At 36.1% G+C, this 13,467-nt stretch overlaps 1 protein-coding gene across 5 annotated transcripts in view; it reads left to right on the forward strand.

Moving 5' to 3' along the window:
• Positions 1 to 13,467, forward strand: part of STXBP5L (syntaxin binding protein 5 like) — a 317,733-nt gene that overhangs the window by 137,764 nt on the left and 166,502 nt on the right. For all 5 annotated transcript variants that reach the window (XM_018043989.1, XM_018044072.1, XM_018044062.1 and 2 more), the window contains exon 8: positions 13,048 to 13,131. In XM_018043989.1, coding sequence (XP_017899478.1) covers positions 13,048 to 13,131 — 84 coding nt within the window. The remainder of the gene's footprint in view (positions 1 to 13,047; positions 13,132 to 13,467) is intronic.

Below are 13,467 nucleotides of genomic sequence, written 5' to 3' on the forward strand. Positions count from 1 at the left end.
GAGAAAACACTTAGTGTTCAAATGGCAACTCAGAAAGTTTTAGCAGAAACAATAACAAGTTATTACTGTGGAGTAGGAACATCTTTAGGCAAGGTTTAAGGAATATACCATAACAAGACAATCATGATAAGAGGCAACAAAGTGGGAGACAATGATTGTTAGGTACATAGCAGGAAATTAATGAATATGAAAAATATTTAATGATATTTTGCTAAACCCTCATCTTTCATAATAGGAAGTTAATAGACAATGTCTAAATAATGAATGAAGCAATTGCAATATAAATATGAATCTGAATCTGCTAGAAAAGATGATTTTAAGAGTTAAAGCTGTGGTTGCCTCTTACCTCTAATAAACATCAGGGTTTGGCAGTGAGGAGGAACCAGCTTCATTAGGAATCTCTAGGGATGTGCAGTATACCCCCTTTTCCCCATTAGGCTGGCAAAATATTAAAAATTAAGAATATTAATAAAGCAAGTAATGGAACAGGAATTGAAAAATGAGCATCTAGACATAACAATCATGATTATACATACCAGTATGGGCAATTTGTTGTCAACATTTAAAATATGTTGATAGAAAATCCATTTCAGATATTTATCCTTTTTATAAGACCAATGGGCAAAATACTGAAAATAGCCTGAAGGTCTATTAATAGAAAATTGAATAAATGAATGGTACTATATACATACTGTAGAATGCTATTCTGATAAGGAAGATCCTTCAAGCCATTTTTTTTTAAAGAAAAGATGTAGAACAGTAAGGTTAGTATAAAATCACTTGAATAATGAATTTATGTTTTTACTTACATATTTAAATATTCAAGGGAAAAAGCCCAAAAGAAGATGTACAAATCTGGGAAGGATACTGGTGATTGGCATTGAGGAAAATGGTCAAAGATACCCATATTGTACTTGTGTTGTTCAAATTTTTATGAAAAACTATAATGTGTGTTAATTGGGTAATTAGAAATTAAAAGAAATGCAAAATAAATTAGTATTAGAGGCAGAAGACTGTATTTGTATTGTGATCCACTGCTTATTAGCATATAACCTTGAATAAATCCCTTGACTTGCTGTAGTTTAGTTTTTCCATCAATAGCCTTTGTCACATACAAATTCTTGATTTGAATGTATTCAGTCTTATCAGTCTTTTCATTTGACTCCTGCATTTTGTTTATTACCTACGAGATATTTCCCTTCTTATTGGAAAATGCAGTTTTATTTTTTCTATCAGTTTTAAGGCTTTCTGTTTCACAATTTGATTTTAATCTATATGTAATTTATTTTATGGTGGTTTGATATAAGGGTATGCTTTCATTTTTATATACAAATCATTTATTGAATAGTCAATTCAGTTTACACTGATTTATAAGGACATCTCACTTATATATCAAGTTCTTACTTTTGAGTGGGTCTTTGGGCTTTTTTCTCTGTTACATTTATACATTTGTCTATTATTCTACTGATAGCACACTTTATTAGTTATAATATCTTTACTAAATATCTTGATATATGGTAGCCCCTCTCCATTCTCATTTTCTCATCTTGTTCTATGACCATTTATTCTACTATATGAGTTTTAGGATTAGCTTATCAAACTTTATGTAAATCCTTGTTGGGACTCTGAAACATGGACATATTGATGAATTTAGAGAATATGTGCATCATTAAGACATAAGTGTTTTATCTTTTCATCTTATAAACATATATTTACTTTGGCTTTCTTTTATGTCTTTCTGCATAGCTTTACAACTTTTTCACAAAAAAGCCACACATATCTTTTGTTAGCTTAATTTTAAGTCCCTTACAGACTTTATTGCTCCTATGAATTAATTTTCTTAAAATCTGTTTCATAATTAATTGTTAGTGTATATGTGTTAATCACTCAGTTGTATCCAACTCTTTGCAACCCCATAGACTATAGTCCGCCAAGCTCCTTTGTCCATGGAATTCTCCAGGCAAGAATATTGGAGTGGGTAGCCATTCCCTTCTCCAGGGGCTCTTCCCAGCCCAGAGATCAAACCCAGGTCTCCTGCATTGCCTGCAGATTCTTTACTCTCTGTGCCACCAGGGAAGCCCGTATAAAATACTATTTATTTTTTGTTATTTTGTATCCAACTACATCACTGAATGTTTGCTTTCAGTAACTGTCTTTAAATTATTTGAAATAGTCTGTGCATAAAAACATAAAAATTATAGACAAATTTTATTTCTTTCATATGTATTTTGGTGAAAAATTAATCAATAGTCAGTTATTGAAAGAAATGAAAAATTATATTCAAGCCAAATTGAAGAATATAACCTGGGGGGGTGGTCCTAAAATGGCGGAGAAATAGGACGGGGAGACCACTTTCTCCTCCACAAATTCATCAAAAGAACATTTGAATGCTGACCAAATTCCACAAAACAACTTCTGAATGCTGGCAGAGGACCTCAGGCACCCAGAAAGGCAGCCCATTGTCTTTGAAAGGAGATGGAAAAGTCCTGAGGCTACTGTAAGAATAAGACTTATAACCAGAGGCAGGAGGCCTAAGTCCAAATTCTGAGAACACCAGAGAACTCCTGACTCCAGGGAACATTAATCGATAGGAGCTCATCAAAAGCCTCCATACCTACACTGAAACCAAACACCACCCAAGGGCCAACAAATTCCAGAGCAAGACATACCACAGGAATTCTCCAGCAACACAGGAACATAGCCCTGGAACATAGCCCTGAGCTTCCATATACAGGCTGCCCAAAGTCACACCAAACCCACTGACATCTCAAAACTCACTACTCTAGACTCCAGAGAGAAGAAATCCATCTCCACCCACCAGAACACCGACACAAGCTTCCCTAACCAGGAAACCTTGACAAGCAACCCATCCAACCCCACCCACAGCAAGGAACCTCCACAATAAAGAGGAACCACAAACTGCAGAATACAGAAGGGCCACCCCAAACACAGCAATAAACAAGATGAAAAGGCAGAGAAATACCCAGCAGGTAAAGGGACAGGATAAATGCCCACCAAACCGAACAAAAGAGGAAGAGATAGGGGATCTACCTGATAAAGAATTCTGAATAATGATAGTATAAATGATCCAAAATCTTGAAAACAAAACAGAGTTACAGATAAATAGCCTGGAGACAAGGATTGAGAAGATGCAAGAAATGTTTACAAGGACCTAGAAGAAATAAAAAAAGAGTCAATATATAATGAGTAATGCAATAATTGAGATCAAAAACACTCTGGAGGGAACCAACAGTAGAATAACAAAGGCAGAAGATAGGATGAGGTAGAAGATAGAATGGTAGAAATAAATGAAGCAGAGAGGAGAAAAGAAAAAATAATTAAAAGAAATGAGGACAACCTCAGAGACCTCTGGAACAATGTTAAACACCGTAACATTTGAATCATAGGAGTCCCAGAAGAAGACGGAAAGACCGTGAAAAAATAGTTGAGGAGATAATAGTTGAAAACTTCCCTAAAATGGGGAAGGAAATAGTCACCAAGTCCAAGAAACACAGAGGATAAACAGGATAAACAGGCAAACATAAGGATAAACATAAGGCAAAACTCCCCAAGACACATATTAATCAAATTAACAAACATCAAACACAAAGAACAAATATTAAAAATAGCAAGGGAAAAACAACAAATAACACACAAAGGGGATACCCATAAGGATAACAGCTGATCTTTTAATAGAAACTCTTCAGGCCAAGAGGGAATGGCAGGACATACTTAAAGTGAAGAAAGTGAAAAACCTACAACCCAGATTACTGTACCCAGCAAGGATCTCATTCACATATGAAGGAGAAATCAAAAGCTTTACAGACAAGCAAAAGCTGAGAGAATTCAGCACCACCAAACCAGCTCTCCAACAAATGCTAAAGGATCTTCTCTAGACAGGAAACACAGAAAGGGTGTATAAACTCGAACTCAAAACAACAAAGTAAATGGCAACAGGATCAAGCTTATCAGTAATTACCTTAAATGTAAATGGGTTGAATGCACCAACCAAAAGACAAAGACTGGCTGAATGGATACAAAAACAAGACCCCTATATATAATGTCTACAAGAGACCCACCTCAAAACAAGGGACACATACAGACTGAAAGTGAAGGGCTGGAAAAAGATATTCCATGCAAATAGAGACCAAAAGAAAGCAGGAGTAGCAACACTCATATCAGATAAAATAGACTTTAAAATAAAGGCTGTGAAAAGAGACAGAGAAGAGACTACATAATGATCAAAGGATCAATCCAAGAAGAAGATATAACAATTATATATGTACCCAACATAGGAGCACCGCAATATGTGAGACAAATGCTAACAAGTATGAAAGGGGAAATTAACAGTAACACAATAATAGTGGGAGACTTTAATACCCCACTCACACCTATGGATAGATCAAGTAAACAGAAATTAACAAGGAAACACAAACTTTAAATGATACAATAGACCAGTTAGACCTAGTTGACGTCTATAGGACATTTCACCCCAAAACAATGAATTTCACCTTTTTCTCAAGTGCACACGGAACCTTCTCCAGGATAGATCACATCCTGGGCCATAAATCTAGCCTTAGTAAGTTCAAAAAAACTGAAATCATTCCAAGCATCTTTTCTGACCACAATGCAGTAAGATTAGATGTCAATTACAGGAGAAAAACTATTAAAAATTCCAACATATGGAGGCTGAATAGCACACTGCTGAATAACCAACAAATCACAGAAGAAATAAAAAAAGAAATCAAAATATGCATAGAAATGAATTAAAATGAAGACACAACAACCCAAAACCTATGTGACACTGTAAAAGAAGTGCTAAGGGGAAGGTTCATAGCAATACAGGCTTACCTCAAGAAACAAGAGAAAAATCAAATAACCTAACTCTACACCTAAAGCAATAAGGACTTCATGATCTGAGCCACAGTCAGCTCCCGGTCTTGTTTTTGCTGACTGTATAGAGCTTCTCCATCTTTGGCTTCAAAGAATATAATCAATCTGATTTCAGTGTCGACCATCTGGTGATGTCCATGTGTAGAGTCTTCTCTTGTGTTGTTGGAAGAGGGTGTTTGCTATGACCAGTGCGTTCTCTTGGCAGAACTCTATTAGCCTTTGCCCTGCTTCATTCCGTACTCCAAGGCCAAATTTGCCTCTTACTCCAGGTGTTTCTTGACCTCCTACTTTTGCATTCCAGTCCCCTATAATGAACAGGACATCTTTTGGTGTTACTTCTAGAAGGTGTTGTAGGTCTTCATAGAACCATTCAGCTTCTTCAGCATTAGTGGTCAGGGCATAGACTTGGATTATTGTGATATTGAAAGGTTTGCCGTGGAAATGAACAGAGATTATTCTGTTGGTTTTGAGATCACACCAAAGAACTGAATTTTGGACTCTCTTGTTGACTATGATGGCTACTCCATTTCTTCTAAGGGATTCTTGCCCACAGTAGAAGATATAATGGTCACCTGAGTTAAATTCACCCATTCCGGTCCATTATAGTTTGCTGATTCCTAAAGTGTTGATGTTCACTCTTGCCATCTCCTGTTTGCCCACTTCCAATTTGCCTTGATTCATGGACCTAACATTCCAGGTTCCTATGCAATATTGCTCTTTACAGCATCGGACTTTACTTCCATCACCAGTCACATCCACAACTGGATGTTGTTTTTGCTTTGGCTCCATCTCTTTATTCTTTCTGGAATTATTTCTCCACTGATCTCTAGTAGCATATGGGGCACCTACTGACCTGGGGAGTTCATCTTTCAGTGTCCTACCTTACTGCTTTTTCATACTGTTCAAAATATATGAGAAGTATAGTTGAAGTATATAATAAGTATAATTGAAGTATAGTTGACTTAGAATAGTAATTAGTTTCAGCTGTACAACAGAATGATTTGATACTTTTAAAGATTATGCCCCATATAAAGTTATTATGATATTATTGTTTACATTGCTTGTGCTATACCTCTTAGTCAGTCAGTCAGTCAGTCAGTTCAGTTGCTTAGTCATGTCCGACTCTTTGCGATCCCATGAATCACAGCATGCCAGGCCTCCCTGTCCATCACCAACTCCCAGAGTTCACTCAGACTCACGTACCTCTTAATACTCGTCATCTATTTTGCTACCGTCCCCCAGTGCCCTCCCCACTGGCAACCACTAGTTTTGTTCTCTGTATTGTGAGTCTGTTTCTGTTTTGTTATTTATTTGTTTTACTTAAGATTCCACATATATAAGAAAACATATACTATTTATCTTTCTTAATCTGACTTATTTCACTTAGCATACTGCTCTCTAGGTTCGTTCATGCTATCACAATTGGCATGATTTCATTCTTTTTTGTGGTTGAGAAATATTCCTCTGTGCGTGTGTGTGTACTACATCTTTATCCATTCATGTGCTGATGGATACTTACATTGCTTCATATCTTAACTATTGTAAATGATGCTACAGTGAACATTGAGGATGTGTATATCTTTTTAAATTAGTGTTTTAATTTTCTTTAGGTAAATATCCAGGATTGGAGTTGCTGGATCATACAATAATTCAATTTTTAATTTTTTGAGGAACCTCCATACTGCTTTCCATAGTGGCTGTATCAATATACGTTCTCCCGACAGTGCACAATAGTTCCCTTTTCTACACATCCTTGCAAATGCTTGTTAATTATTTGTGGTCTTTTTGATCACAGCCATTCTGACAGGTGTGAGGTGATATCATTGTGGTTGGTAATTAGTAATGTTGAGCTTCTTTTCATGTGCCTGTTGGGTGTCTGTATGTCTTCTTTGGAAAAATACCATTTTTAAAATCAGATAGTTTGGTTTTTGGTACTAAATTGTACGAGTTCTTATATATTTTGGATGTTCGTCTCATCGTTTGCAAATATTTTCTCCCATTTCATAGCTTTTTTTTTTCTTCTTATTGATGCTTTCCTTCTCTGAGAAAAAGGCTTTTTAGTTTGATGTAGTGCCATTTGCTTATGTTTGCTTTTTTGTCCTTGCCTGAGGAGACAGATCCAAAAAGTATTACTGATACTGATTTCAAAGAGCATATTGCTTGTGTTTTCTTCTATGAGTTTTTCTATTTCAGGTTTAAGTGTTTTGTCCATAGAGTTTATTTTTTTATAAGTTATGAGAAGATGGTCTAGTTTCATTCTTTTACATAACTTATGTAAGAAACTGTCTTTTTCCCATTTTGTATTCTTGCCTCCTTTGTCGTTGATTAATTGACCATATGTGCACTGGTTTATATCTAGGCTTTCTGTTCTGTTTGGTAGACCTACTTGTCTGTTTCTGTGCAGCATCATACTGTTTTGATTACTTTAGCTTTATAGTATTTTTTTAAAATCAGGGCATGTAATACCTCCAAGCTTTCTTCCTTCTCAAGATGGCTTTGATTATTCAGGGTCTTTTGTGGTTCCATTCAAATTTTAGGGTTATTTGTTCTAGTTCTGTGAAAAATGCTGTGGGTATTTTGATAGAAACTGCATTGAATCTGTAGATTGCTTTGGGTAGTATAGACTTTTTAACACTATAAATTCTTCTAGTCTGTGAGCATAGAATATCTTAATGCTTATTTATGTTGTCTTCAATTTATTTCATCAGTGCCGTATAGTTTTCAGAGTGTAGGTCTTTCACCTCCTTGGTTAAGTATATTCCTAAATATTTTATAATTTTTGATGCAGCTTTAAATGGGATTGTATTCTCGCTTATTCTTTCTGATAGTCATTTTTAATGTATAGACATGCTGATTTATATATATTAATTTTTCTGCATCCTTACTGAATTATTAGCTCTAATAGTTTTGAATGGAGTCATTAGAGTTTTTTATATGAAGCGTCATGTCATCTGCAAATAGTGACAGTTTTACTTCTTCCTTTCTAATTTGGATGACTTTTATTTATTTTTCTTGTCTGATTCCTGTGATTCGGACTTCCAATTTTATATTAAATACGAATGAACATTCTTTTCCTGTTCTTGATCTTAGAGAAAAAGTATTTGCCATTTACTTTTCACCATTTACTATAATGTTTACCTGTGGTTTTGTCACATATCGCCTTTATTATGTTGAGATATATTCCCTCTATACCCACTGATGAGAATATTTATCATGAGTGATTGTTGAATTTTGTCTAATGCCTTTTCTGCACCTTTTGTAATGATCATATGATTTTATCCTTCCCTTAGTTAATGTGATGTATCACAGTGATTGATTTTCAGATACTGAAACCAAATTTGCACTCTTGGGAGAAATCCCATTTGATCATGGCATAAGATTCTTTTTATATGCCGTTGAATTTTGTTTGTAATATTTTGTTGAGGATCTTTGCATCTGTATTTTTCAGATTTATTGGCCTGTAATTTCCTTTTTTGTAATGTCTTTGGGTTTGATATCAGTGTAATACTGGATTCAGAGAATGAGTTTGGAAGTGTTCCTTTCTGTAATTTTTTGAAAGAGTTTGAAAGGGATAAGTGCCAATTCATCCTTAAATGTTTGGTAGAATTCCAATGTGAAGCTATGTGATCCTGAACTTTATTGGGAGTTTTTTTTTTAATTTAATTGCAGATTCAGTTTCATTACTGGTAATTGATCTTTTCATATTTTCTACATTTTCTTGGGATATTTTACATTTCTTGCAGTTTGTGCATTTCTTCTAGATTGTCCAAGTTGTCATATAAATGTTTGTAGTATTCTTCAGTTATTGCCTTTTTGTGATAGCTTTCAAAACTTCTTGTTCATTTTTTATTGTATTTATTTGGGCCCTCTTTTTTTCTTGATAAATCTGGCTAAAAGTTCATCGATTTTCTTTATCTTTAAGAAGTTAACCTCTTAGTTTCGTTGATTTTTCCCCCATTTTTGTGTCTCTGTTTCATATATTTCTCTCCATGGGCTCTCCCCTTTTCTTTATTATTTCCTTCCTTCTAATTGTTGGGCTTTGTTTTATTTTTGTAATTCTCTTAGATTTCTAGATAGTTTTTTTTTATACTTTTGTTTGTTTCTTGAGGTAGGCTTGTAATGCTATAAACTTCTCAGCTGTATTTGTTGCATCCCATAGACTTTGAGAAGTTGTGTTTCTATTTTCATTCATCTCATCTTTAAATTTCCTCTGACTTGTTCATTGACCCATTGATTTTCTAGCAACCTATTGTTTGGTCTTCAAGTGTCTGCATCTTTTCCACCTTTCATCCTATCATTGATATCTAGTTTCATACGCTTATGGTCTGAAAAGTTACTTGATGTGATACTACTCTTCTTAAATTTATTGAGACTAGTTTTGTGGCCTACTGTGTGATATGTCCTGGTGAATATTCCATGTGCTCTTGAAAAGTGCATATTTTGTAGTTTCTGGATGGAATGCTTAGTAAATGTCTATTGAGTTCAACTGTCAAAGTATCATTGAAGGCCAGTGTTTTCTTTTTGATTTTCTGTCTGGGTGATTTATTCATTGTTGTAAGTTGGGTATTAAAATCCCTTACTAATACTTGTTATGGCAATTTCTGCTTTTATTGTGTCTGTTATTATTTGGCTTATATATTTAGTTGCTCCTATGTTAGGTACATGTATATATTTATTAATATTATTTCCTGTTTTTGGGTTGAGCCCCTTAATATTATGTGATGCCCTTCTTTTCCTTTTGTTACAGTCTTTGTTTTAAAGTCTGTTTTGCTGATATGAGTTGTATTACCCCTACTTTCTTTTCATTCTGTTTGAATGGAACATCTTTTTCCATCCATTCACTTTCAGTCTATGTGTGTCTTTAGCTCTGAATTGAGTCTCTTGTAGACAGCATATAGATGAATATTTATTTATTTATTTTTATCTGTTTAGCTATGCTGTGTCTTTTTGTTGGGGCATTGAGTTTACTTCCACTTAAAGTGATTGTTGATAGGCATGTGCTTTTTTCCATTTTGTTATATGTTTTCTGGTTGTTTTTGTTGTTGTTCAGTCCATAAGTCATGTCCAATTCTTTGTGACCCCATGAATTGTAGCATACCAGGCTCCTCTGTCCTTCACTATCTCCAAGAGTTTGCTCAGATTCATGTCCATTGAGTTGGTGATGATGCTATCTAACCATCTCATCCTCTGCTGTCCCCTTCTTCTTTTGCTTTCCATCTTTCCCAGCATCAGGGTCTTTTCCATTGAGTTGGCTCTTTGCATCAGGTGGCTACAATATTCGAGCTTCAGCTTCAGCCTCAGTCCTTCCAATGAACGTTCAAGGTTGACTTCCTTTTGGATTGACTGGTTGGATCTCCTTGCAGTCCAAGGGACACTTAAGAGTCTTCTCCAGCACATTTCACAAGCCTCAACGGTGCTTAGTCTCATTTATGGTACAGCTCTCGCATCCATACATGACTGCTGGAAAAGCCATAGCTTTGACTATGCAGAACTTTGTCAGCAAAGTTGTCTCTGCTTTTTAATATGCTGTCTACTCCAGTACTCTTGCCTGGAAAATCCCATGGATGGAGGACCCTGATAGGCTGCAGTCCATGGGGTCGCAAAGAGTCGGACACAACTGAGCAGCTTCACTTTCACTTTTCACTTTCCTGCATTGGAGAAGGAAATGGCAACCCACTTCAGTGTTCTTGCCTGGAGAATCCCAGGGATGGGGGAGCCTGGTGGGCTGCTGTCAGTGGGGTCACACAGAGATGGACACGACTGAAGCAAATTAGCAGCAGCAGCAGGAGCAGCAGCAGGCTGGTCGTCACTTTCCTTCCAAGGAGCAAATATCTTTTAATTTCATGGCTGCAGTTGCCATTTACAGTGATTTTGGAGCACCAGAAAATAAAATCTATTGCTTTTTTCCCTGCTGCTTGCTGTGAAGTGGCGGGAGCAGATGCCATGATCTTAATTTTTTGAATGTTGAGTTTTAAGCCAGCTTTTTCACTCTCCTCTTTTACCCTTATCAAGAGGTGCCTTAGTTCCTCTTGTTTTCTGCCATTAGAGTGGTATCACCTGCATATCTGAGGTTGGTGGTATTTCTCCTGGCTACCTTGATTCTAGCTTACGTTTCATTCAGGCCAGCATTTTGCATGATGTACTGTGCATATAATTTAAATAAGCAGAGTGACAATATACAGCTTGACATACTTCTTTCCTAATTTTGAACCAGTCTTTTGTTCCATGTTCAGTTCTAACTGTTCCTGGCCTGCATACAGGTTTCTCCGGAGGCAGGTAAGGTGGTCTGGTATTCCCATCTCTTAAACAAATCCACATTTCATTGTGATCCACACAGTCAAAGGCTTTCAGTTCAGTTCAGTTCAGTCGCTTGGTCATGTCCAACTCTTTGCGACCCCATGAATCGCAGCACGCCAGACCTCCCTGTCCATCACCATCTCCCAGAGTTCACTCAGACTCACATCCATCGAGTCCGTGATGCCATCCAGCCATCTCATCCTCTGTCGTCCCCTTCTCCTCCTGCCCTCAATCCCTCCTAGCATCAGAGTCTTTTTTCAATGAGTCAACTCTTCGCATGAGGTGGCCAAAGTGCTGGAGCTTCAGCTTTAGCATCATTCCTTCCAAAGAAATCCTGGGGTTGATTTCCTTCCGAATGGACTGGTTGGATCTCCTTGCAGTCCAAGGGACTCTCAAGAGTCTTCTCCAACACCACAGTTCAAAAGCCTCAATTCTTCATCGCTCAGCCTTCTTCACAGTCCAATTCTCACATCCATACATGACCACAGGAAAAACCATAGCCTTGACTAGACGGACCTTAGTCGGCAAAGTAATGTCTCTGCTTTTGAATATACTATCTAGGTTGGTCATAACTTTTCTTCCAAGGAGTAAGCGTCTTTTAATTTCATGGCTGCAATCACCATCTGCAGTGATTTTGGAGCCCAAAAAAATAAAGTCTGACACTGTTTCTACTGTTTCCCCATCTATTTCCCATCTCTTAAAGAAATCCACAGTTCATTGTGATCCACATAGTCAAAGGCTTTAGCATAGTTAATGAAGCAGAAGTAGATGTTTTTCTGGAATTCTATTCCTTTTTCTATGATCCAGTGAATGTTGGCAATTTGATCTCTGCTTCCTCTGCCTTTTCTAAATCCAGCTTGTACATCTGGAAGTTCTCAGTTCATGTACTATTGAAGTCTAGCTTGGAGAATTTTGAGCATTACTTTGCTAGAATTTGAAATGAGTGCAATTGTGCAGTTCTTTGAACATTCAGTGTCGTATTATAGTAAAAATCATCAGCACAGTAAAGTAATATTTAGCTGAGTGACTGAGTCTTGAGTATGATCATCCAATCATTTTCTGTTCTCAAATGCTTTTCTTTTGAAATGAAGTAGGTATATTTTGTTAATTGTCTTATTTATTGATTTACAAGTCAATATCAACTATGTTTAATGACATGAATCTCTAGAATATCTTTATGAACTACTGAAAGTTCATCAATCACCAACTTGAAACACTGACTTAAATCAGAGATAAACTTGGATTTGATAGAAAATAATTTGAAGCCAAATTAGTGGCCACATTTTTCAAGTGCATAGGCCTGAATGGCATATACACTGTTTATTCAGTTATCACCTTAATTTCATGTTCATTTTCTCTTCCATTTTTCTGTTATTCCGTTTTTCCCATTTATTTTTATGTTGTGCCATGCATACTTATGCTTCCCTGGTGGCTCAGATTGTAAAGAATCTGCCTGCAATGCAGGAAACATGGGTTCAATCCCGGGGTTGGGAATATGCCCTGGAGGAATGTCTGGCAACCCACTCCAGTATTCTTGCCTGGAGAATCGCCACAGACAGAAGAGCCTGGCAAGCTACAGTCCATGGGGTCACAGAGTTGGACACGACTGAGTGGCTAAGCACAGCACATATATACTTACAAGTTTTCTCATTTCATTGGTATATATTTATATTGAATAGAGTTCTTTTGCTAATATTTTTCAATATTGAACATATTCAGGTTTGGAAAGATTGGTATTTTAAATAAAGTTGTATTATGTAGTATGATTTTACTTTATTGTATTAACATTAATCTTTATTTGGAACAAGCTAAAATTAATGTTAGAATTACAAAAATGATTGTTCTAATGTTTTCCAGTTGCTAATAGGTTATGAAAATGGTACTGTAGTTTTCTGGGACTTGAAATCCAAAAGAGCAGAACTGAGAGTTTACTATGATGAGGTAAGTGATTTCTACTGAACTATTTGAAAAGAGTATTGTGATTTTATGCCTGTTGTCTACTTTTACTCCTTGTATATTACCAATATTTTTATTTTTGGAAAGCTGCCTCATTTTGATCCAGTGCCTCATACTGCCTGTTGGTTTTTGCTTGAGTTTTACCTTGGAGTTGTTCTCCTGAGTGGAAATTTTGCCTTGATGAACTGTTTTTAAGCTTTTTTGACATCTTACATATATTGGTTTCTATTATTTATCTTTTTCTTTTCTTTAGGCTTCATGATTATTTCTTACCTTTTTGTCCTTAAGGTCTCTAAAGATACTGTTCATGTCTTTAGAAAA

The sequence above is a fragment of the Capra hircus genome, chromosome 1 (assembly GCF_001704415.2).
Source record: "Capra hircus breed San Clemente chromosome 1, ASM170441v1, whole genome shotgun sequence".
NCBI classification, from domain to species: domain Eukaryota; kingdom Metazoa; phylum Chordata; class Mammalia; order Artiodactyla; family Bovidae; genus Capra; species Capra hircus.